Below are 26,837 nucleotides of genomic sequence, written 5' to 3'. Positions count from 1 at the left end.
CATTAGCAAGGTTTACCTAATAAAGTGGCCACTGAGTGTACACGGACACTGTACTAATGACACTGGCTGGGAAAGGGTTAACATCTAGGGACAATTAAAGGCTTAACTGTTTGCCTAGCAACGTGTAAATTGTTTACTGTGTGGTGCTTTTACTAAGGGATGTGCTGGTTTTGTATTCCCTGCTTTGCAGGGAGACAAAAACCGGCACATCGCCGCTGTCAGTAGAGAGCTCTGTGTTTTACCCACACAGAGCTCTCTCCTGTCTCTTGCTCCGCATATTGGCGGGTCACGGCAATAAATCATTGGCCAGGACCCTGTGATTGGCATGTGCTGGAGCATAGAATGCATGAAAGTAAAAAACCTTCAGCCTTTACAACCACTGTAAGCGTTGGCTGTGCTTCTTAATAAGTGTCCATGCACACTAGGTGGCTGAAAACATGCCAGAACCTTTGGCAAAAAAGCAGCATAAAAATGCACATAGTGGTTTGTATGGCACAAGAGTTTGAGAGTTTATGGGCATTTTGAGCCCCCCCCCCCCCCCCCCAAAAAAAAATATTCCCCTATGCTCATTTTTCACTATAATCTATGTACACTTGAAAACTCCCAAACGCTACATTTATGAACACTTAGGCACATTTATAAGCTTTCAGGTGTTTTTTGAGCTCAAAAATGACTTTTCAGATTGGTAATTTTAGAGGATTTTTTTTTTGTTGGGGGTTTCTAAACTCCTCCCCTGCCACTAAATTCCTGAGACCACCTGTAGTGTATGTGGACACATAGGGTAACTTAGAGGGGAGTATAGAGGTAGGAAAAAAAAAGCTCAAACGGCTGTAATGTTTTAGCCTCCTATGCTCAGGTTTTGTGACTAGTTTCAGAACTGATTGTGAGACCAGAAACTGCAGCACAACTGGCGTAATGACAGCATGCATATATGAACCTCAGATGTGTGTGTGATATATTGTGAGAAAACATTTTGTCATGCGGATTTGGTAAGTTATCAGGTGACATTATGTTCAGTACTGGATAATGATATGTGCACATGTATTTTTGTCTTCCAGGTGATGTTATTAACCAGTTGGTTCCAAACCATGATTTAATATGGAAACTCACAATGGTTTATCAAGAAACAGTTATTCCAAAGGAGATTGATAATCAATCACTGCCCTGTGAGTACAGCAACAGAACAAGTGTTCCTCTATACAGCTTAGAGGAAGACACCCAGTCTGGCACCTTTGGGAGTGTCATGGTTGGAAACCGCATTCAGGTCCCAAAAGACAGTCAGCCATCACCATCAAAATCCACTTGTCGCAGCCCTGTAGCAGAGAACTTCCAGTGTGATGATAACACTTTTAAGCAGGATCTTCAGAGGAGTGCCCATGGGCTATGTGGAAACTGGCTGGCATACTGGCAGTATGAGATCGGCGTGAGCCAACAGGAACCTCATTTTTACTTTCACCAGATCAAGCTCCAAAGTTTTATTGGCCATTCTGGAGCCATCAAATCTGTTAAACCTCTCAGCGGAGAAGATTTCTTTCTAAGCGGCAGCAAGGACAAAACAGTTCGGTTGTGGCCTTTGTACAACTATGGCGATGGCACCAGGGAGATTGAACCACGTCTTACTTATACTGAGCACAAGAAGACTGTGTTCTATGTAGGCCAGCTGGAATCTGTGCAGCAAATAGTGAGCTGTGATGGAGGAGTATGTATATGGGACCAATTTACAGGTATGAATCAACACATTTTTAATAATATGGTGATAGCACATTAAACTGATTTATATTTCTGTAAGCATTTACCTATGTATCAATAGTTACATCTGTATATAAATAATAGATGTGGTTCTGTATATAAATAATAGATGTGGTTATTACTCTTTACTGTACATATATTTGTATTTGTTAAAGCTGAAGTTTATTCTGCTTATCTTTTTATCATCCTTTATTTCTCCTCTCTCCCCTCACAAGCATGCTGAAGTTAAACCTTTCTGTTTTAATTACATACTTTATTTTAGACCCAGTGACATCATTGCTGTGTCTTTGTGCTTCTCTGTGCAATGCAAACAGATCATAGTAGTGAGGGGCCAGCAGGGTGCTGTAGGTAGCTTCAAGAAAACGCCTCAACAGCCTACCTCGGTACTCCTCTCAAGTCCTGATGTAAACAGGGGGCTTGGGAAGATGTCAGTATGGAGGGATTGGACCTTTCTAGGCATACTGTATTTGCATGCAAACTGCCCAAGGTTAATCTGAAAAGTGAAGGACAGCTGCCATGCTTGAAAGAATTGAAACTAATGAATAAAAGGGGTGGCCAAAGGCAGTGGGGCTGGGCTAGATGATGATGGATTTTCTCCAGCCAGGAAATTAGGAAGGATGTAGCTGACTTGCCGCGGCTTCTACTATTAATGAAGTTGCTTACCTTGATTTCACTGCACATTGTGAAAAGCCCACAATGTGCAGTGAAAACAAGGTAATCCACTTCAGTACAAGAGAAAAGCTTGTGCAACTGTGCAAGATTGAAGGTAAGACTGGAATTCAGAATTAAATGATAAACCATTATATAATGACCTTTGTTTACCAAGTACACCCAAGTGTGTATCATCTTATTATCAATCACCCCCTTTCACTCTGAACATTTAAAAGCAACTGCCAAAAGGGTGACTGAAGAAAATGGGATAGCCCTAAAATAGTTCAGTGATGCAAAATACATGTTTTTAGCATGCTAGTGTTATGCTGCAGACAGTGTGTCATACTAACACACTGGCCCCTGCTGCTTCCCGCAAGTAGGTAGCTGCTGTAGATATTCTAGTTAAGGCATTTTATGGCATTATCACCATCTTCCTCTTGTGAATTTAGCTTTTTTATTTTATTGTAAGTACATCATGGGAGAGTAGGCTATAATCATTACTTATCTGGGTTATGTGCCACTTATAGACGAATGGACACTGGCAGACCAAACCAGACAGGAAGTCTTCCCCTAAATAACCTCCCCCACACACACAGGAAGTACATCAGTTTCTTTGCTAGTGTCTGGAAGGTGGTGGTCACTGAAGTTCAGTTCTCTGTGGGAATGCTGGCTGGTCTCAAAAACTGTTCTAATAGGGCTTATCGGGACTGGATAAATTGGATCCATTTTGATGGCTGTATGCTAAAATGGTACCTGAGCCTTGTATGGAAGATGAAGGACTCAACAAGGTTTTGCCTGTAACGTGACCGATTTTCCGGCAGGGTGCTATACAGATCCAAGGGAGAGGACTCCAGAAAACCATAGGGGGACCGAGTCCTTGAAGGTCCATAAGTGACTAGACCCGCTGTGATGGGTAAAAATTGTGTATCTATTAGCAGAGCCCTGCGGTGGGATTGGGATTTTTTTTTAGGGAAAAAAAGAGAAAAGAGACGAGCAAAGGAAAAAGGGTTGTAAATTTTAATACCTTCATTTGTGTAGGGAAGACAAAGAATTTGGCTAGGCCTAGGAGCCTTATTTTGGACACTAATACTACCTATGCAGCCACAGCAGCGGCAGCTTGTCGGCAGGGCCAGGTGTTCAGTCTGTGTCCTTTTTTTTACTTTTTGCTGCCACAGGGCATCGGGAGCATTGCATCTGTATTGTGTAAGTGTTCCTAGCTGCTTTCCTTTTACATGTTTGTGGAGCTACTGACAAAGGTCACAGGCAGTAACCATTCTTATTTTTTTTCAGCTAAAATTGTCAGGAGTCCAGGCCTTCTCACCGGATCGTGGGGCCTTGAATGCGCAGTAGTGCCTTTTTTTTGTATGTGGCATGCGCAGTAGCGTCTGGAGGCTGCGGGCGGCCATCTTACTTGGGTGGATTACACGTGTAGCTGCTGGAAGTAACATAGACCATGCTATCCTTTTGGGCACTTGAGTCCTTGAGCGGTGTGTGGTCACAGGTGGCAGTCTGCACTGGTTTTTGCTTTTAGTGTTGCATCTGTTTGCTGTCTGGGCTGTGATGGTTACGAATTGCTGGATTAAAGCCTTGCATGATGGGGTGGTGTACTGGTGGGTTAGGTGTATTTTCACAAGCCCCAGTTGCATTTTGTAAATTCGCTGTAGAGTAAGCAATGTCTTCTTGGAAGCGGAATGGGGGAACCACAGCAGGAAGGGGCACGTGTGCACCACAGTCTAGTCCTGAGGATCCTAGTCAAAGTGCCACTGTGGTGGCTTCCCCTGAAAGACCATAGGCGACTGAGCAGTCGGAGCTGCTTTGCTTTTCTGGCATTGTGGCTACTACCAATGCACCTGCTTCAGCATATGTTACTATGGGAGATTTAGCATCAGCCTTGGCTGGATTGGAGAATAAAATAGGTTGCATGATTTCCACTGTTACGCACAGAGGTAAGAAGCATTAAAGATTCCCCTCCCTGATCCTCTTGTTTTGGAGTAGGAATGGGTAGATTATATGGAAGAAGTGGATATTATTGATTTGGAGGAGGAGGGGGGGGGGGTGTTTTGAGGAGGGCCAAGCATCGTTGGCCTCTCAGTCCCAGAAATTGTTGATCCAATCTCTTACAGAAATGGTCTGCTCTGGATTCAAATTGCCGTCACTGGAAGCTTCTGAAGCCTCCTACTCTTTGGGTTCGATGCGGCCTCCACAGAATGCTCAAACCTTTCCAATGCACCCGCTTTTAGAGCAGATGGTATATGCTGACTGGGGTCACCCAAATAGAGTATTTGTTCCTGCCAAGAGTTTTTCCCTGCTGTAACCCATGGAGGAAAAATTTGCTATGAAATGGAGAATGACAGTAGTTGATGCAGTTGTATCTTCCCTGAATAAAAAGTTAACTTGTCCAGTGGACAATGCCCAAGTGTTTAAGGATCCGGATGATAAAAGGTTGTAATCTTTACTAAAGGCTTATTTTGCTCTTGCTGGGTCCGCTGCGCAGCCTGCTGTGGCAGCAATTGGTGTGTGTCAATCCCTGAAGGACCATGTTTAGCAGTTTATTAAGAATCTCTTCCTGGTCAGGGAGAGGATTCTGCTGAGTAGGTGGCATATTTGCCCCGCGCCTTGTGCTTTGCCGTGGATGTCCTTAAGGATTCCATACAGCAGGTTTCACGATTGGCTCTGCTGTCATTGCACATGCACAGAGTCTTTTGGTTGAAAATCTGGTCAGCAGAAATTGCTGGTTGGATTCCCCTTTCACGGTGAGCACCTGTTTGGCGATGATTTGGATAAGTACATCCAGAAAATTGTTTGGGGGGAGTTCTCTCCTACCAGGTAAAATGAGAAGTAGACATCCATCTTTTAAGGGCTAAAGTACTCCTGCTGCTAGTGCCTCATTTGCCAGGCAGTTTTGGTAATCCTCAAGATCAGGGGCAGAGAAAGCCATGGGTTCAGTGGTTCTAAGGCTTGCCTTAAGCCCTCTTTATAAAGGGACGCCCCCACTTGTATGGGTGGAGGGGGAGGCTTTTGCAGTTTTCAAGTGCCTGGCAAGAGGTGATCCAGAACAAATGGGTAATTTCCACAATTTCTCAGGGGTACAGATGGGCATTTCGGATTCTTCCGCTTCCCCTGTTTTTAAAATCCAACGTACCCACAAATTAGCTGAAGAGAAATTCTTATGTTCCCAAGGGTTAATTGTGGAAGTGCCTTGAAGCAAGAGGTTCAGTGGCTTCTACTCAAACTTGTTCATGGTTCCAAAGTCAAATGGAGACATAAGGTCTATACTAGATCTCAAGGCTCTGAACTGATTTCTATTTGTATGTTGCTTTCGGATTAATCAGTCTGTTCAGTAATAGCCTCGCTGCAGATAGGGGATTTTCCAGCGTCTATAGTCATCAAGGACGCATACCTTTTTTATGTACCAATATTCCAACCTCCTCAAAGGTTTTGGCGGTTTGCAGTGGAAAGTTGTCATTTTCAGTTTGTGGCTCTGCCCTTCGGGCATGCCACAGCCCCTGGACTTTTCACAAAAGTTTTTGCTCCAGTATAGGCCCTACTAAGAGCCTAGGAAATATCGGTACTAGGGTATCTAGATGACCTATTACTCAGGGAACTGTCTGTCTGTTTTATGCTTAAGGTGAAATGTGGCTCATGCAGTGCATGTTCTAAAACACCTAGACTGGATCGTAAACTTTAAAAAGTCGGCCTTAGATCCAGTTCAAAGCCAGAAATATTTGGAGTTGGTCCTAGATATGGTGCAGGCAAAAGTATTCCTGCGTCCGGGTAAAGTGCTGTTCTCTGAGAGATCAGGTTTGAGATGTGAAGAGAAAAAGATATCCATCTGAATGCCTTTGCATGAGGTTGCTGGGGAAGATGGTATCTGCATGCAAGGCAGTTCCCTATGCACAGTTCCACTCCAGACCGTTGCTGAGAAACATTCTGTCTCTCTGGAACAAGAAGGTCCGAGCACTGGGTTGTCACATGTTTGTTCCCCAGAGTAAGGCAGAGTTTTAATTGGTGGTTGGTGGCTTGGAATCTGGAAAAGGGGGCGTATTTTCTTCCGGTGGTTTGGAAGATTTAGTAACCACGGATGCCAGTCTGTTCGGCTAGGGGGCTGTTCTGGAGGGAGCCACAAACAAAGGGAAGTGGGCTCGGCCAGAGAAGAGTCTGCCCATCAATGTCCTGGAACTTCTGGCGGTTTGCTTTGTGCTGAAATTTTGGACGATCAGGTTTCACAGATATCTAGTCAGGATCCAGTCCAACAATGTCACGGATGTGGTTTATATTAACCACCAGGGAAGCACCAGGAACCAGATGGTCTAGGAGGGGGTGAATTACATTCTAGCTTGAGCGGAACTACATGTGTTGTCTCTGTCATAAGTTTACATTCCTGAGGACTGGCAAGTGGATTTTCTCTGTCGCCCACATTTGTTCCAGGGAGTGGTCCCTGCACACAAAGATTTTCTTGGCAATTTGCCAGTGTTTGGGTATGCCAGACGTAGATCTCTTGGCATCCAGGTTCAACAACAAGGTGGACAAGTTCATATCCAGAACAAGAGACCATTCGCATTCGGGGTGAATGCTCCGGTGATTCCTTGGGATCATTTCTTCCTAACTTATAGCCTAACCCCCCCCAATCAGTCACTGCCATGCCTTGTGCACAGGATCTGGGAAAAAATAACACCGATAATTTTGGTAGCCCTGACCTGGCCCAGGAGGGCTTGGTACGCATATATGGTCCATGGACTCTTCCATTCAGACCGGGCATACTGTCTCAGGACCCAATATGGCACCCTGAGTTCTGTTCGCTAAATTTGATGGTGTGACTATTGAAGCTAGAATCTTGAGGGACTGAGGGGTCTCAGGTCCAGTTATTTCTACACTGTTGAACACTAGGAATGTGGTTTCCAGAAACATCTATTACATAGTCTGGAAGTCTTGCATTTCCTGGTGTGAGGCCAAAAGATGGCATCCGAGGAAATATGTGATTGGGAGGATTCTGTATTCTCCAATCAGGTGTGGAGATGATGTTGGCCTTGAGCACCATTAAAGGTTAGATTTCAGATTTAAATTTTTTTTTCTGTTTTTGTTTTTTATTGCAGTCGCTTCGGCAAGAAGGGGTGTCGGAGCTGGCGGCTCTTTCAAGGAGTAGGTCCTCGGTATTATAACTGTGTCTCCCATCCCTCAAATGTATTGCTTTTGGGATACCCCAGATAGTAATGATTATAGCCTGCTGTGTGTTCCATGATATACGATAAAGAAAACTGGATTTTTTTTTTCTACACATACTTACCTGTAAAATCCATTTCTTGGAGTACATAACAGGACACAGAGGTCCCTCCCCTCTTTCTGGAATTTCATTGGCTTGCTACAAAACTGAGGTACCCTCCTGTGTAGGCGGGGTTATTCTTAGGTCTGTGTGTAATAAAGGGTTTATGCACTGGTGTGCTCCTTCTTTTATGTTTTCACTATAAGAAGATTGTTGTTGCCTGTCCTGTTCAGACCTTTGTTTTCTCTGCAGTTTGCCGAAGACTGGCTTCATTTAAGTTGTTCTAGTGCCCAAAAATGTCCTTCACACCGGATGTGACGGCCAGATTCTCTATTGTATGTAATGTAGAGACCTGAATTAGAACTCTGCACTCTGTTCCTAGATACCACTGAGAAGGCAGTTGATTGCCCCCTCCACATTCGGGGGTACACCTGAGGCAGAGCCAGCTACAGGAGAGTGGACTTCTACTGCACTGAAACTTCAGGCTCCATTGCAAGTAAACCTCTTTTCTGAGAAGACGGGAACATGTACACAGCCTCAGTAGAGCCTGCATACTACCCGGTGTAACCCCTGCAGGGGCTTCTGAGGAGTTTGAGGAGTTTTTGAGGGGAATTTGCTGGCTTTATACTGTTTTACAGATATATGCAGTTGGTTGACTATGAAGGACCCACATGGTTAATATTCTTTCCAGGTCCCCAGTGTGTTGTAGGGTGGTTTGGGTGCCTTGTTTCTGGGCAGTAAATACTGCCTTATCCCAAATTTATGATGGATGTTCATAAAGCCACTGTCTATAGTCTTTTATGAGAGAGAGAGAGATCTTCTGTTCAGTCTGTTCCCTTTGCACCATCTAGTGGCTGGTTTTTATATGGCCGCTTCTGCTCAGTTGCACCAGTAACTGCTTTCAAATTGAAATGAACTTCTGTGTTAATTGGTAATTCATACCTGGTTACAGTTATGCTGGATTTCATGGGTCAAACTGCAACTCTTATTGCTGAGTCTGACCACAGAGGCTGTAAGTGTACCTCCACCTCTTCCCTTTTAGAATTCTCTAAACTACCTGTGGTCTTAGTGGCCTCACAGCCTTTGGCCACTGAGTTTTTGTTTGTTGGGGATTCTTAGAAAATCCTTGGCATGCATCATTGGCTACGAGGAGCCACAAACTGCTGCCATTGCTCGTAGGCTTATGGAAACCATTCCAGCTCTTACTAATGTGGTGCACGCCACTTTGAAACTGGAAGGTCAACCTATAGCTTCTACACGTGCTGCTACTTTTTAGGATCCCTAGGGTGTTGACACCCTGTAATCCCAGCAGTCCTTTATAGAAACTAGGAGACTTCTGGCAGGGCCTGCATTGAAACCTGCCCTGGCTGTGTTGCCAGTTTGTATATATGCCCCTAATGTTTGACAAACTAAAACTGCGCATAGGATAATGTAATGTAAGTATCCTCGCTCAAATTCCCAATGCATGCAAAAATAATGATGGTGATTTTTTTTTTCCAAAAGGGGATACAGACAACCGTAAAAAAAACTTTTGAGGAACATGGTATAATAGTGCTGGGCCTGTAGGGTTGCCTCATTGTTATTGCTATATTAAAGTATTGATGCAATTTGTTATTGTAAATGATCTGGTGGGCAGCTTCTACATTCCAGAAGATCTCCACAGTCTTCATGGCCTGCAGTGTAATGCAACAAAAATTTAAACTGAAGAGCCATACCACTGCTAAGCGGTCCAGATACAACTTTATTTTGATAAGTCAGGGGGCAATCCAGTGAGTATCCTATGCTTTTCAGGGTCCAAGAGCGCCCCCTTCATCAAGGCTTGATTGACAACAATGTGAATAGACTAAAAGTGTACTGGACCTTTAATTTTTTCCAGCATGATTTGAAGGAAAGGCATTGCCAGCAGATGGTTTGGCATGTTTGGACCCCTGAAACTCATTGGCTTCTTTGTGGTTTTTCCCTCTGATTTTTATCAGAATAAAGTTGTATCTGGACCTATTAGAAGTGGTGTGGTACTTCTATTTAAATTTTTGTTACAGCAGTAAAAACTGACAGGGATTCTCACCATTCAATAGTTTTTAGTATCTTAGAAGCTCAGACTAAACTAAATGAAACAAACAAACATTGTAGAATTATTGATTTTGATTTAAAGTAGCCCAAAAGGGAGATTGTGTTTTAAAGGGAACAGAATGGTACATTTAGATATGGTAGCAAAAAAAAGATGTATGTTACACTTTTAGAACCAGCGTATGTTATAAATATACCAAATATTACTGTGTGTATTGCCAGGTAAGGTGTGTTATGTTTTATATTGCATTGAAGGTATGTCATTAGAACATCATAATTATCTTAACAAAAACTTTCTTTTCAATGTATTTTGTGTTTATAGGTAAAACCATTCGCACCTATGAGGCTGGAGATACAAAGGTACCCATAACCGCTGTGGCGACAATGCCTCCACCTTATTGCAGTGTGACATTTGGAAGCTCTGACTCGATGCTTCGTTTTATCGATCCTCGGAAGCCAGGACTTCAGGTTCTTCATCTATACCATTTTGTTCATCATTTTTTCTTTGCCAAAGATTTCGATATGGTTTCCTGTATTTCAAGTTCTCACTATCAGAGTGTTGGTATGTTGCGCTAGGGGTGTGGAAATTTTTAAAAAACTACTTGTCCAAGGGACTAAATCGGTGTCTCAATCTACTTGTCCAGATAAAGTTTTTTTTTTTTTTTTTTTTTTAACCAAAACCTTATTTAAATCGGAGGTGATATTAGGAATGTTTTAAAAACAAAAGGGGATTTATGGCGACTCCAGCACCACACTTGGGGACTAACAGGGAGCAGGGAGACACCATGCAGTGTAATGATGCACTGATTGGGTGCTTGTCAGGCAAGGGGAGTGTCAGGCTTAGCCTTTATCCCTTTCGCTGCCAGAGCTGTTTTTGTGTTTTTTGTACATGATTAAAAAAATCATTTTAGGTCTGAAGATTACACAAAACCCCCAAACATGGTATATTTTCTTAAAGCAGAAACCCTAGGGAATAAAATAGTGGTAGCTCCAATTTTTTTATGTCGCATGATATTACCGCTAAGTTAATTCATTTTACGGCACAAAAAAAAGCAATAAATTACCCTGTTTTTTTGTAAAATATAAAAGATGAGGTTGCAGTGAGTAAATAGATATCCAACTTGTCAAACCTTAAATTTGCGTGCACTTGTGAAATGGCGACAAACTTCAGTACCCTATAATTTCTATAGGGGAGGCTTTTAAAGCCCCTTCTAGGTCATCAGTATAGTGTTAAGGAGGAGGTCTGGTGCTAGAATTATTGCTCTCATTCTGGTGTGTGCGGCGATATAGAACGTGTATCGCAATCAACGTTTTAATTCGTAGTGCTTTTATATTTGTACATGCGTGTGTGTGTGTGTGTGGGGGGGGATGTTATGTGCTTGGGTGTAACTTTCATTTTTTACAATTTAAAAAAACAAATTTTTTTTTCGTCACATATGTGATATTTTTTGGCGACCGATTCTCTTTATTGAGACATCCAAGTCTAAAAGACCCTGGATATCTCCCCTCTGCTCCCCTGAATGTAATGCATTGCACTGCATTACATTCTTTCCCTGTCTCAATTGCTTGGAATCTCTCAATGGGGAACTGGAAGTGCCATCATAACGTCACTTTTGGGTCAGGATAGGAAGGGGAGGGGAGCCGACGTGTCCACTCTCCTCCCTCCTCTCTAGCCAGTGGCGGTGAGCCGGTCCCGGGCCCCGCAAATGGGCAAGCGGAGCCCGGGAGACAGTGGATGGGGGGAACTTCACACGGGGGGCGGAGAGGCTGGCACTGTGTGAAAGCATTCCAGCGGCATTGCTGCTGCCCGAATGCTTCCACCTGACAGATGAGCCCCGCTGCTTGCTCGCAGCAGGGCTGATGGTAAAAAAACCTACCTGCCTGGAACTACATGTTCCGGGTGTCCGGCGATAGGAATTCAACATCCCTGTGCATACTATGCAGTTTCCTGGTTAATAAAGATTCCCCTCCCCGATCCTCTTGTTTTGGAGTAGGAATGGGTAGATTATAAGGAAGAAGTGGATATTATTGAGTTGGAGGAGGGGGGGGGGGGTGAGTCTGTGTTTGAGGAGGGCCAACCATAGTCGGCCTCTCAGTCCCAGAAATTGTTGATCCAATCTCTTACAGAAATGGTCCTCTGTGGATTCAAATTGCCGTCACTGGAGGCTTCTGAAGCCTCCTACTCTTTTGCGTTCGATGCGGCCTCCACAGAATGCTCAAACCTTTCCAATGCACCCGCTTTTAGAGCAGATGCTATATGCTACCCTAGATAGTGTATCTATATAAAGGTGTATACATCAGATACATATCAAAAGAAATTAAAAAAAAATAAAAAATATATAAATATATATATGAAATAGTGAAAAATATCTGTGTAATCTAATCTAGCATACAGCATGCAACAAAACGCATGACACAAAATCCAAAACAGAAAAAATTAAATATGAAAAACAAGAGTCCAAAATGGTGCTAACAACACCACGCAATCCAAAATCAAGATGTACACTCGTGCTCGTGGATAGTGAATGTGGGTGACCACAGATGATTATCCGTAAGTGGCTAGATTGGCCTCTCACCTCATTGCTTCGACCTGCAGGGGTCAAAACACTTTTGGGATCACAAAAACTGGATCCTCCATGTATATGATTCCTCTGTCACAGAATACCTCTCCCTGCAACGATCTCCCTCTCTGGGGTATGCGTATTGGTGGCGATATCCTATCCAGGTGTACGGTTAAGATGTAAGCCAATATCTCAGTAAAAGACATGAGTAGAGCTTCCCATAGTTTAATACCTTTTATTGCATTAGAAAGTAAGCAAAGTATTCCCATTTTGTACTCTGTGTTTTCCTGCTCAACAATTTTCCAAAACCTCATGCTCTGGCTGTATTTGCATGGGTGTATAGTTGGGTGTAGCAAAATGGCATCCGTGCTGGAAGTGCATTTGCATTTATTTGATCATTGGTATATGATTGGATGTTAGCAACTTCTTTTTGTTTTTTTTATCATATTATAGGTAGAAGCGCAGGAGGTTCACACCACTATTTCTTAACCATAAAGTGGAATGTCAGTTTAAAAAATACTGTACTTCTGACTTTTAATAAAAAGACCCTTATCAGCTTAGGGATCCAGTGCTATCTTCACCCAGGACGGTACATCTTTGGATCCCCAGCACCACTATGTTGACTGCGGGAAGTCTGCTGTGACTCCTTGCGGCTTCATAGCAAGCTCTCCACTGCACATGCTGCACTGCGATCTGTGAATGGTCTTGCAGGCTGCTGGGACCTGTGGCGTGTCCCAGAAGGTTATGGGGTGGGGGCAGAGGTGGGGGGTTGTGGGGCAGTGACACAAAGTCAATTCCCCCAAGTGTCAGAATGCCTGCCGCAATCCCTGATCGCCGCCGTTACTAGTGAAAAAAAAAAAATCGGAGTGTGTGTATATATACCGCTGTTTGTAAACGCTGTAACATTTTATGTAAACCAATTAATTTGCACGTATTGGGATTTTTTTTTAGCAAAGACATGTAGCAGAGAATACATTTTGGCCTAAATTTATGACGAAATTTGATTTTTACATTTTTTTTTTTACTGGACATGTTTAATAAAAAATCAAAAATATTTTTTTTTTTCCTCAAAATTCTTTTTTTTTTTTTTTTTCCTTTTATAGCGCAAAAAATAAAAAGCGCACAGGTGATCAAATACCACTAAAAGAAAGCTCAGTTTATGGGAAAAAAGGACATAAATTTAATTTGGGTGCAGCGTTGCATGAGCACACAATTGTCCATTAAAGTAATGCAGCACCATAATGCAAAAAATGGCCTGGCCAGGAAGAGGGTAAATCCTCTGAAGGGCAAGTGGTTAGGAAAAGGGTCCACAGTGGCGCCTGAAACATCAGTGTATTATGCTTATTTGTGCACATTTTAGGTGTCGTCATTGTAATATGAATTAAATATAATTATGAGGTCAGCGGGTTGAATGCTGGCTTTTTTTTTTTTCTAAGTTTTTTTTTTATAGTGTCAACATTAGCCATTCACTTCCACCAAAAAATTGGGAGCAAGGGTTTGGTGATGGATGAATTGTTATAAGGTTCTCTTAAAAGACTGTTTTAGTCCTGTGCACCACTACAGTTTTCTTATTACTATAGCAGCTATGTCAATTAAAGATTAAGGGTGTTCTTCTTAAAACTTCCTCCCTACCACAGTAGAATAATTAAGCACGTTATGCTATACTATATTATACTATATTCTTGATAAACTTTGTATAAACCCTTCTACTACTAAACTTTATTCATGTCCTTCACATTTGAAGATCGCCAGGTATAATAGGTAGGGAGTAATCACTATAGTAGGTGAGGTCTAATATCAGAATTCCAAAATACCTTAACGATCTACCCTAAACCTTCATATTATAAAAAGCAGAAATGAGGAACAAGGACAATGTCTCCCTTACCCTACCCTCTGCTTTACAACATATTACCATATTAAAGACTACTGTTGTTCCTGTCATTAAATGCCATCAGTTTCACTTTTGTTAAATGTAAACTGATTTATCTCTGCTCTCTTCCTTAGCATGAATTCAAGCTAGCCAGCAATATGAATGCAGGCCTCATCCGTTACCTGGCAGTCAGCCCAAACGGCCGCAGCGTTATTGCAGGTTATTCATCTGGATTCATTATATTGCTGGACACCAGGACTGGTCTGGTTCTGCGAGGGTGGCCTGCACATGAGGGTGATATCCTACAGATGAAGGTAATATAAATGTTACTCAAAGGAACATGTAATATATACAGTGGACATAAAAATTCTACACACCCCTGTTAAAATGTCTAGTTTCTGTGATGTAAAAAAATGAGACAAAGATAAATAATTTCAGAACTTTTTCCACCTTTTTACTGTGACCTATAAACTGTACAACTCAATTGAAAACAAACTAAAATCTTTTAGGGGGGGGAGTAAACCTAAAAAAACCTAAAATAATGTGGCTGCATAAGTGTGCACACCCTCTAATAACTGGGGATGTAGCTGTGTTCAGAATTAAGCATTCACATTTAAAATCATGTTAAATAGGAGTCAGTATACACTTACCATTATTTAAAGTGCCTCGATTAACCCCAAATAAAGTTCAGCTGTTCTAGTAGGTCTTTCCTGACATTTTCTTAGTTGCATCCTACAGCAAAAGCCATGGTCCGCAGACAGCTTCCAAAGCATCAGAGGGATCTCATTGTTATAGGTATCGGTCAGGAGAAGGGTACAAAAGAATTTCCAAGGCATTAGATATACAATGGAACACAGTGAAGACAGTCATCATCAAGTTGAGGAAATATGGCGCAACAGTGACATTACCAAGAACTGAACATCCCTCCAAAATTGATGACAAGAAGGATACTGGTCTGGGAGGCTGCCTATAGGCCTAGAGCAATATTAAAGGAGCTGCAGGAATATCTGGCAAGTACTGGCTGTGTGGTACATGTGACAACAATCTCCCGTATTCTTCATATGTCGGCTGTGAGGTAGAGTGGCAAGACGGAAACCTTTTCTTATGAAGAAACACATCCAAGCCCGGCTAAATTTTGCAAGAACACATCTGAAGTCTCCCAAAAGCATGTGGGAAAATGTGTTCAAGTCTGATGAAACCAAGGTTGAACTTTTTAGCCATATTTCCAAAAGATATGTTTGGCGCGAATAAAACACTGCACATCACCAAACGAACACCATATCCACAGTGAAGCACAGTGGTGGCAGCATCATGCTTTGGGGCTGGTTTTTCTTCAGCTGGAAACGGGGCCTTAGTCAAGGCAGAGGGAATTGTGAACAGTTCCAAATACCAGTCAATATTGGCACAAATCTTCAGGCTTCAGCCAGAAGGCTGAACATGAACAGGAACTTCCTTTCAGCATGACAACGACCCAAAGCATACATCCAAATCAACAAAAGAATTGGCTTCACCAGAAGAAGAATAAAGTTTTGGAATGGCCCAGCCAGAGCCCAGGCCTGAATCTGATCGAAAATCTGTGGGGAGATCTGAAGAGGGCTGTGCACAGGAGATGCTCTCACAATCTGACAGATTTGGAGTGTTTTTTGCAAGGAAGAGTGGGCAAATATTGCCAAGTCAAGATGTGCCATGCTGGTATACTGATACTCAAAAAGACTGCGCGCTGTAATAAAATCAAAAGGTGCTTCAACAAAGTATTCGTTTAAGGGTGTGCACACTTATGCAACCATATTATTTTAGTTTTTTATTTTTACTTCCCTCCACCTAAAAGATTTCAGTTTGTTGTTCAACGGAGTTGTACAGTTTATAGGTTACATTAAAGGTGGAAAAAAGTTCTTAAATTATTTATCTTTGTCTCACTTTGTTACATCACAGAAACCTGACATTTTAACAGGGGTGTGTTAGCTTTTTATATCTAATGTATGTGTATATAATTTGTGCCCAGACCAATGAACTCATGTAAAGTGCAGATGAAGCAAACTTCCCATGAGGGAAGTCTATAAAAGATTCCAGCTATAGGGTTTGTAAGCATACACTCTGCTACAAATCATTTCATGTGTTGCATCATCCTATCCCAAATACTGGTCTTTACCTAGTGGCTGAGGTTACATTGATGCTTGCATAGTAATTTGAAACATTTCTCTGTCATAGATAAGGTTTCTGATGCTTTTTCTAGTTGTAAAGCTGAATGAAAATTCCAGGAGACAAGTCTTTAAAACTTACTGTACAGTACACACTAATTCTTATAAAATAACTGTATTACCTTGGATAGCTTTACATTAAAGTCTGCATGCAGGTTGACCGCCATTGTTACTGCTCTTATTAACCACGTCTGTGGGGTTGATTTACTAAAACTATTTTAGTATTATCACTTTTCTCACTAAGTGCATCATTGCTTTCAAGATTTAACAGAAAGGAATTCTATTTTGGCCAAAAAATATGAAACCTGCCACAACCACAAGGTAGACTCTTTTGAACAGGATCTTGCACTAACACGAACTGCACTACCATTTCAAAGAGACAGCCCAATCCAGCAAGGACACAGCTTAATCCAGCAAATAGACAGCCCCATATATTTAGCAAGAGACATCCCAATCCAGCAAAGAGACAGCCCCATATATTCAGCAAGAGATATCCCAATCCAGCAAAGAGACAGCCCCATATATTCAGCAAGAAATATCCCAATCCAGCAAAGAGACAGCCCCATATATTGAGCAAAGAGACATCCCCTTCTAGCAAAGATACTCCCCTCATAGCAAACATCCACCAAGACAGATACCAGTGCTCAAATCTTCTTACTGCACTGAAAATAAGGAATCTAGCACTGGCTGAGGTGCCGCCCTTGATATATCGGGAAATCTTGATACTAGTAGAAAAGAACAAAACGGGGTGCACTCTCTTTATGCATTACCATGATGATAAGAAATTTATTATAAAAATACAAATGCATACTCACAAACCAAAACAGTCATAAAAACAGAGGCAAGGAGTCAAAGATGCCAGTCATGGGCAACAGAGGTCCTCGGGTAAAGTGCTATGTGATGATAAGACCCCAGCCACTCCCCCTCTGTGCAAAAAAGGGGGCAGAATCCTGCAGGTGACGCCCAAAAAAGAGGAGAGGTGCAAAGCTTGGATAGGCATATAATAAGTGACTGTAATTTGGCAATAAAAAGTGCTTACCAGATGGCCTGATCAAAGCGCCTAGGATGTAATGCATTATGAGTAAAAATAAATGTGACTACAGTGCACAGGGATGAAATCAATCTGTTCCTTTAAATAGCAAAAGATCCCCATCTTCTATACATATTCCCTCATGTCTGGAGGTTATTTTTCATCGCCCACATGATCTCAAAAGCATAATAGCCCCCAGTAGGATTAAACATTTCCACAAATGCCCCACTACCAAGTGGAGTACCTTATTTGACCAAAAAGGTAGCTACGGATGTGGGGTGTCCAACTGTGGAGCATGTGTATACATGCAGCATAGAAAGAGGGAATTTCTTGGTGTAGATGGAAAGACTCACTTGATTAAACAGTTAATAAACTGTGGCACACCGTTTGTAGTATACTGCCTGGTCTGCCCTTGTGGGCTCTTATATATCTTAGCCACGGCACCTTCTGCCTGGAGTTTGCATGTTCTCCCTGTGCCTGCGTGGGTTTCCTCCGGGTACTCCAGTTTCCTCCCACACTCCAAAGACATGCTGGTAGGTTAATTGGATCCTGTCTAAATTGGCCCTTGTATATGAATGTAAGTTAGGGACCTTAGATTATACGCCCCTTGCGGGTTAGGGACTGATGTGAATGTACAATATATATGTAAAGTGCTGTGTAAATTGACGGCGCTATATAAGTACCTGAAATAAATAAAAAATATGTGGGCCGCACCTCACGCTCACACGCCGTGTCCGTGGATCGTTATACATGCCTCCGGAATCTAGTGACACATTTTTATTGGCGTTCTCATTCATACACGTTTCAGACGCCATGACAGTCAGCCCATCCATCCACCCCCCAGTAAAGCCTGATGTCTTTGCTATTTAAAGGAGCAGATTGATTTCACCCCTGTGCACTGTATATGCACAGAGTAAAGTCACATTTATGTTTACTCAATGCATTACATCCTAGGCACTTTGATCAGGCCATCTGGTAAGCACTTTATATTGCCATATTACAGTCACTTATTATATGCCTATCCAAGTTTTGGACTTCTCCCCTTTTTTGGGCGTCACCTGCAGGATTTCACCCCCTTCTTTTTTGCACAGAGGGGGATTGGCTGGGGTCTCATCACTTAGTTTTATATATAAAAACCATTCTAATGCATTGTTTTATTGCACTGAGGAAGGTAGTTCGACTCCCGAAACGCGTTAGCACTTTACCCGAGGACCTTTGTTGCCAATGGCTGGCACCTTTGACTCCTTGTCTCTGTTTTTATGACTGTTTTGGTTTGTGAGTATGCATTCGTATTTTTATAATAAATATCTCATCATCACGGTAATGCACGAGGAGAGTGCGCCCTGTTTTGTTCTTTTCTGCAAACATCCACTAAGACTGCACAAAGTTTGCACTTTTTCTACAGCATAGTACAGCCTGCAAAAGATGAGAGTGAATAAAGCACCCATTCCTGAGGCTAAGGTTGTTCCCATGACATTCCCGATCCTGTGCTTGCTGGCCCCTCCCCATCTCGATTGTGTCCGTGCAGGACCAATGGCTGAGGCAGGATCCCACTATGCTATTCCTGGTGCTGTGCCTACTGGCCCTTCCCCCTGGTCTCACTCGGCTCCTCTCCAACTCCACAGTTTAGCGGCAATTGTCTCGAGTACTGGAGTGGTGTTTCTGCGATTGCCTAGGAGCTGGAGGATTTTGTTCATTGCGGGGGCTGGAAGGAGAGAAGTGGGTGGAGGCAGCTAGATAAAGGTGCAATTTTTGGGCCCCCTAAATGTGTATGGGCTGTCCTCCCCTTATCGCGGCCCTGAGGCTTACAATTAACAACTTGCCGACCAGCAGTTTAACTTTTACCGCAGGTCGGCAGCTCTGTTCCCACACACTTCTGTATTTCCACGTGCGCATGCCCCCTACTGCTTGTGCTGTAGTTGGACACAGCACAAGTTTGTCAGCAGGCTTACAGCCAACAATTTTGGCTGTGGCCAGCCACAGAATACAGAGAAATGTGTTCGTAAACTCACAACCCAGATCTGGGTGGTTCTGCTTCCTGATCTCACTTACCATTCAGAGTAGAATTCAGGAAGAAAAGCCAGCCAGGCTGTGAGTAAAATCCGAACACATACACTTGTTAGGCACACAGTTAACCTTTTTGATTGTCCTCATGATCACCCATGTTGCCCAGCCAGTGTCATTAGTATAGTTACAGTATTATCACTGATCACTTTATTAGTGTCACTAGCGGTGTTAAATAGTGTCAGAGTCCATGTCCCTCCCAGCCAGTGTCGGTCGGCGCCAGTCTGTGATTGCACGTCACATTATTACAGTCACACTTTAAGTCTCTGATCACCGCCATTACTAGTATATGTCCTGATCAGTATCCTGGTCTCAGACCATAGCCCCAAAAACGCAGTGTTGGCAAAATCAGCCTTGATCATTGCCAGCACTTGTGTTTACCCCCCATTAAGTGCAGTGTCTGTATAATTTTTCCAAGCACTGACACCTGTGATACATTGTCCTCAAAACTACAGTGTTGGCAAGATCAGGCCTGTTCTCTACTAACTCTAGCAATTTTATTCCTAGTGTGCAAGCAGTCCCTGGTTGCTAACCAGGAGCTCTTTTTCCCCATAGTCATCACTAGGTACCTGTAAATTTAGCGCCCAAAATGTCCAAAAATAGATACACTAGTGAAGAGGCATACAGGATTCTACAGTGCCTTGAAAAAGTATTCATACCCCTTGGAAATTTCCACATTTTATCATGTTAGAACCAAAAACGTAAATGTATTTTATTGGGATTTTATGTGATCGACCAACACAAAGTGGCACATAATTGTGAAGTGGAAGGAAAATGATAAATGGTGTTCAAAATTTGTTACAAATATGTGAAAAGTGTGGCGTGCATTTGTATTCAGCCCCCGAGTCATTACTTTTGTAGAATCACCTTTCTACCAGCTTTGCACACCTAGAGAGTGAAATGTGTGCCCATTCTTCTTTGCAAAATAGCTCAAGCGCTCTGAGATTGGATGGAGAGCGTCCTGTGAACAGCAATTTTCAAGTCTTGCCACAGATTTTCAATTGGATTTAGGTCTGGACTTTGACTGAGTCCTTCTAACACATGAATATACTTTGATCTAAACCATCCCATTGTAGCTCTGGCTGTATGTTTAGGGTCGTTGTGCTGCTGGAAGGTGAACCTCTCCTGTATATCTCAAGTCTTTTGCAGAGTCTAACAGGTTTTCTTCTAAGATTGCCCGACATTTAGCTCCGTCCATCTTGCCATCAACTCTGGCCAGCTTCCCTGTCTCTGCTAAGGAAAAGCATCTCCACAACAGGATTCTGCCACCATCATGTTTCACGGTGGGGATGGTGTGTTCAGGGTGATGTGCAGTGTTAATTTTCCACCACACGTAGTGTTTTGCTTTTAGGCCAACAGTTTAAATTCGGTCTCATCTGACCACATGATTGCTGTGTCCCCTGCATGGCTTCTTGCAAACTGCAAACAGGACTTCTTATGGTTTTCTTTCAACAATGGCTTTCTTCTTGCCACGCTTCCATAAAGGCCAGGTTTGTGGAGTGCACGTCTAATAATTGTCCTGTGGACAGGTTCTCCCACCTGAGCTGTGGATCTCTGCAGCTCCTCCAGAGTTTCCATTGGCCTCTTGGCTGCTTCTCTGACCAGTTGTGGAAAAGTTTAAAGCAGCGTTAGATTATAAAACCTAACCCTGCTTTCCTTGTCCAGCCTGTCAGTTTATGTGATGATGTTCAAAGCTTGGGATATTTTTTTTTTTTTTTTTATAACCTAACCCTGCTTTAAACTTTTCCACAACTTTATCCCTGACCTGTCTGGTGTGTTTTTTGGCCTTCATGATGATGATTGTTCACTAATGTTCTCTAACAAACCTCTGAGGGCTTCACAGAACTGCTGTATTTATACTGAGATTAAATTACACACAGGTGGACTCTATTTACTAATCAGGTGACTTGTGAAGGCAATTGGTTCCACTGGATTTTAGTTAGGGGTATCAAAGTAAAAGGGGCTGAATATAAATGCACAACACACTTTGCAGATATTTATTTGTAAAATGTTGAAAACCATTAATCTTTCTTCCACTTCAGAAATATGTGCCACTTTGAGTTGGTCTATCACATACAATCAAAAATGTAAATTTTATTTTATTGAGATTTAACATGACAAAATATTGTTAGCTGTTGTTGCAACTGCATGTTGAGCCCATGGAAGAATTTTATTTTTTGCCACAAGTTTTTGGAAACTGCCAGAATTTTTTTTTTCCAAAGTTGTTACTTTAACAAGATATTTCTGACACATGCCATGGGTATACAGGGAATTACACCCAATTCATTCTGCTACTTCTCACGAGTATAGGGATACATGCGTGACTTCTTTTGGCAGCCTAGCCATGAACAGGGGCTCAAATTCAATGAGCGCCTTTAGCCTGTCAAGGGGCGTTAATAACACATTGGATTTCTTGTCCACCTATCACATTTTCAGAGGCCCTAAAATGCCAGGACACCCCTCAAATGAAAGTCGTCCGTGCCCCCCCCCCATGGAACATTTTTCTTTTTTGCCATAAGTCTTGGGAAAATCTTTTAACAAAGTTGTCACTTTAATGAGATTTCTCACACACATCAGTAGACAGGCCAAGGTATTTGATAATAATCATGGTGAGTATTTTGCAGAGCTTTTTTGTCACAAGCTTAAGAAATGAAAGAGAAAAACAAAAAAAAATGTTATTCATTTCCAAAAACTTGTGGCAAAAAATAAGATCTTCCAAAGACTCAACATGCCTCTCAGCAAATACCTTGAGGTGTCTACTTTCCAAAAAGGGGAGATTTCGGGGCTGTTGGTACTATCCTGGAATTTCAGGACCTCCAAAACTGTGATGGGTAGTCAGGAAGTGAAGGAAATTACGCCCTTTGAAAACCTGAAGGTGGCCGTTGGTTTTGGGTCCGTGTACACAGCAAGGCTCTCAAAGTCTCACACAAGTGGTATCCCCATAACTAGGGAGAAGTAACATAATGTGTTTTGGGGTGTAATTCCATATGTCATGGATATATCTCATTAAAATGACAACTTTGTGTTTAAAAGAAACATTTTTTTTTATTTTTTCAAAAAACAAAATCCATGGACTCAACATGCCTTTCAGCAAATACCTCTACTTTCCAAAAAGGGTAATTTGGGGGTGTTTGTACGCTCCTGGAATTTTAGCGTATCAAGAAATGTGATAGGCAGTCTGGAATTTATGCAGCTTTTATGCAGCTCTGATTTTCTGTGGGGAAAATAATTATTTGATCCCCAGCAGATTCTGATTGTCCACTGTATACCATAGTTTGTAGATGCTATAATTTTCACCTAAACCAATTAATATACACTTTTTGGTATCGTTTTAAACAAAGACATATAGCCGAATACATTGTGGCCAGGGGCGGACTGACTATTTGGAAACTCGGGCACTGCCCGAGGGCCCGGGGTCAGTAGGGGGCCCCATGAGATGCCCCTGGTACCTTTTTCATAGGCTTTTTTGAGTTTGGGCAAGGACACTCTTCAACACTTGCTCTCCCTATTGGACCACTTTTGTCAGATTTTGGGTCTCCTGGTCAATCAGACTAAATCTGAAGCCATGAATGTCAGCTTATCAGAAACTGTGTACAGAAGCCTTCAAACTAGGTTTCCATTTCTGTGGCAAACGGCTTCCCTTTCTTATCTTGGAGTTAACTCCTCACATTTTGTCTCTCTATATGGCAAACTACCTAGCACTTTTTCATAAATTGTTGGAGGATGTGAGGACCTGGTCGGATGCAACCTTATGTTGGATGGGCAGAATCGCATCCGTGAAAATGATGGTTTTGCCAAGGATATTGTATTATTTCAGGACCCTACCTATTTCAGTACCAGTGGAGGCCTAAAGCCAGTTCCAATCAAAATAACCTGCAATCAATACCCTGCAACTGGGAAAGATTCTTCCCTGCTGGAAATTCACAGACCTGGGGTAATTACTTTGGCAGATGCTGCTAAGGTGCTTCAGCACTGCAGGCTCTCTTTCATTGGCAGCAGTGCTCCTTAATCTTACAGGTGGCAGGTGATCTTAAATAATATCTCAATTTGGCAGTCTGGATAAAACCTGAAGCAGCAGTTTCTTTTATTCCAAATTTCCATTCCACTTAAGAAACATAATACCACTAGATGGCAGTATTATCACAGTTGCATACTTCATTCCTTAGAAACATAACACCAGATACCTAAAAGGTTGGCTGATAAGCTGTTCTCTTGGACAATATTCCTTTCTATTTATTTGGTTGTCCATCAGTCCAAGTCAATATAAAAATAATTTTCCTTTCTTCTATTGCTGCTGTCTTTGAGACGATGTTTCATCAGGTTCATGGTACATCTTTTGGGAAAGCATACCTGATATTGGGGTCTCTCTGCTATAATCTGCAGAAGTACCACTTGATCAAGGTTGTACAGCCTTGAAACGCTACTTCCTGGTACAGTCAGGTTGGGAAGTTTATCTGGTTGCATTTTGCTTCAGACTTTAGTTCCACTTTTATATGGTTGTCTGATAGCCCTTTCGCTTCCAGAACCATTTTTGCATTATTTGCACACATGTTTAAAAAAATCATTTTAGGCCTGAAGGTTAAACATAATCCCCAAACATTATATGTTTTCTGAAAGAAGACACCCTAGAGAATAAAATAGTGGTAGTTCCAATTTTTTGTCACATGATATTACCGCAAAGGTCTATGAAACACAAAATTACAGTTAAAAAAACACACACTAAAGTGAATTTTAGGGCATACAAATGCAATAAATTACCTACATGTTTTGTAAAATATAAAAGATGAGGTTTCATTGAGTAAATAGATAACCAACATATCAAACCTTAAATTTGTGTGCGTCTGTGAAATGGCAAAAAACTTCAGTATCCTATATTTTCTATAGTCAACGCTTCAAAAGCCCCATATAGGTCATCAATTTAGTGTTCTAGAACAGGTCTTGTACTAGAATTATTGCTCTCACTTCACCGTGCGTGGCGATATGTAGCATGTGTATCACAATCAATGTTTTCACACATAGGCGCCCCATGCTTGTGCGTTTACATTTGTACGTGCGTTTATTTGGGGGTGGGGGACCTCAACATTTTGTCGGGGGGGATGTTATGTGCTTGGGTGTAACTTTCTTTTTTTTTTTTTGCAATAAACATTTTTTGTTTTGTTTTTTTTGCTAAACCTTTTTTTTTTCATTACATAGGTAACACAGAGGGGGCATGTGCGCCGCTACCAGGGATGTGTGGGAGCAATCAGACGACAGCTCAGCTGCCCGACTGCTTCCACCTGACATGCAGGAGTCTGCCTGTCAGTTTTATGCACAATCCCGGTGGCTGTAGACACGGATTCTGTGTAAAACTCCTGCTGTCAGGTCTGTATGATGTACAGACCTGGCAACAAAAGGCCTAAATTTCACTGGTGTTCCTTTGTAGACTGCCTAAAAAAACAATTACCCTTGCATATAAAGCTATCAGGATTCTCAACAGCATCCAGGTACTCATTGTGCTTTTGTTAAAGCCTAAGTGCAGTGAAAATAAAAAAACAAAAAATCCATAAAAGGGACATAACTTACAGTCAATGTGTCCCTTGTGCTAATGCCTTTTTTGTTAGGTAAAATCTATCTCCATCAATGCCGCTGCCCCAGTCTTATGGGGGTGGCAGGGGTTAATACAAAGTAGAACAAAGGGAGCTGTCATGGGTTCTCATCAAGAGTGTCCTACTACGCGCACCGTCCACCTTATTAGGTACACCTTGCCAGTGAAAAGAAAATATCTCCCACACCTTTACACCACCACCATCAGCCTGAGCCATTAATACAAGGCAGGATGGATCCATGCTTTCATGTTTACTCCAAATTCTGACATCTGAATGTCATAGCAACCAGTCTGCTCATTCTCTTACCTTTTGAACGTGGCATGATTGTGTGTCAGAAAATGCCTTGTTGATATCAAAGTCACTTAAATTCCCTTTCTTCCCCATTCTGATGCTCAGTTTGAACTTCAACAAGTCATCTTTACCACGTCTACATGCCTAAATGCATTGAGTTGCTGCCATGTTACCAAGCAATTGAGCAGGTGTACCTAATAAAGTGGCCAGTGAGTGTATGTCTGTCCTTCCATTCCATTCATAGAAGCAAGTACTATAGCTTCTATGAACGAAAAGCAGTCTATGAATGGAACTGCGAACCTATCAGGCATCTGCCCATTCTCCAATAATAAATCCTGTTTCATTCATAGAAGCTATATTACCGGATTCTATGAATTGAGAAGCTGACCAGAAAGGGTGGGCATAGTCTAAAGCCTGCTGTCAGTTGACGTCACTCAGCCAGTCCAATCTGAAAAGATCCTTACCACATGGTCAATATCCACCCAGGTGCTTGGACCAGTACCTGGCTCAGCCCCTCAGCGATCTGCTAAGAGCTAGAGTCATCCGCTCCTACCCCCTCCACAGCCCAGCGCTCTAGTGAGTGCTGAAGGAACAAAGCAGGGACCTGTGACACAGTCATGACTGCTCAGAGTGGAGGGGGGAATTGAGCAATCAGCAGTGTTTGATCATTCAGTTCTCAGTCTTGGAGCTGGCAAAGAACAGATGCAGCATCAGAACCATGCTGCATCCACCTAGGTGAGAATATGTTTATTTTTTCATAACCCATAATCCTCTGTGTGTATGTATGTGTATATACTGTGTGTATATACAGTGTGTTAGGGTATACAACCACTTTAAGTTAATTATAATACATCAAAGCAAGCATTATAATACATCAAAGCAAATATAAGAATAATGTTCAATAGCAGTGTTATGTTAAGAGGAAAATCATTTAGTTTAAAGCAGAGTTCCACTCTACTTATTTGCCTCCCCCCCACTGCTGTAATTGGCACCTTTTAGGGGGAGAGGGGAGCGGGTACCTGGTGTTGACAGGTACCCACTCCCACTTCTGGCTCAGTTTGCCGTGGTAAAGTGAGACGGAAGTTTGGCCCCTTCCATGCTCCCTCAGTCTCCTGGAAACTTTCGCAGGAGCAATCAGGAGGTCCTGCGCGACTCGTGCATGCACAGTAGGCACCAGGCTGTGAACCCACACATTGTCCCAGCCTGGTGCCCACAGTAGAGATGCCGGCGCTGTGGAGGACAGAAGAAGAGAAGGGACAGCGCGGGTGATTACATCGCTGGATCCCGGGACAGGTAAGTGTGTGTTTATTAAAAGTCAACAGCTACAGTTTGTGTAGCTGCTGACTTTTAATAAACACAAAGGCTGGAACTCCACTTTAAGTGTATCAGTGTATAGTCCCATTCAGTTAAAGACATACAGTATGTTTAACTATACACTTTTGGTAATTGTGTAATTTTTTTTTTTTTTTCGTAGAACTTGCATGACTGAATTCATTTATAAAGAGATGTAT

The 26,837-nt window shown here is 42.2% G+C and overlaps 1 protein-coding gene across 1 annotated transcript in view; it reads left to right on the top strand.

Moving 5' to 3' along the window:
* The window catches only part of WDR81 (WD repeat domain 81), a 104,020-nt gene that overhangs the window by 56,285 nt on the left and 20,898 nt on the right, over positions 1-26,837 (top strand). The window contains exons 8-10 of the mRNA XM_089657777.1: positions 1,059-1,724; positions 10,050-10,195; positions 14,293-14,472. Of these exons, the coding sequence (XP_089513903.1) occupies positions 1,059-1,724; positions 10,050-10,195; positions 14,293-14,472 (992 nt within the window). The remainder of the gene's footprint in view (positions 1-1,058; positions 1,725-10,049; positions 10,196-14,292; positions 14,473-26,837) is intronic.

Source organism: Staurois parvus, unplaced genomic scaffold (assembly GCF_062004578.1).
Source record: "Staurois parvus isolate SC_StPar_1 unplaced genomic scaffold, SC_StPar_1.0 ptg000029l, whole genome shotgun sequence".
NCBI classification, from domain to species: Eukaryota; Metazoa; Chordata; class Amphibia; order Anura; family Ranidae; genus Staurois; species Staurois parvus.
This window is presented reverse-complemented; position numbering and strand designations above follow the sequence as displayed.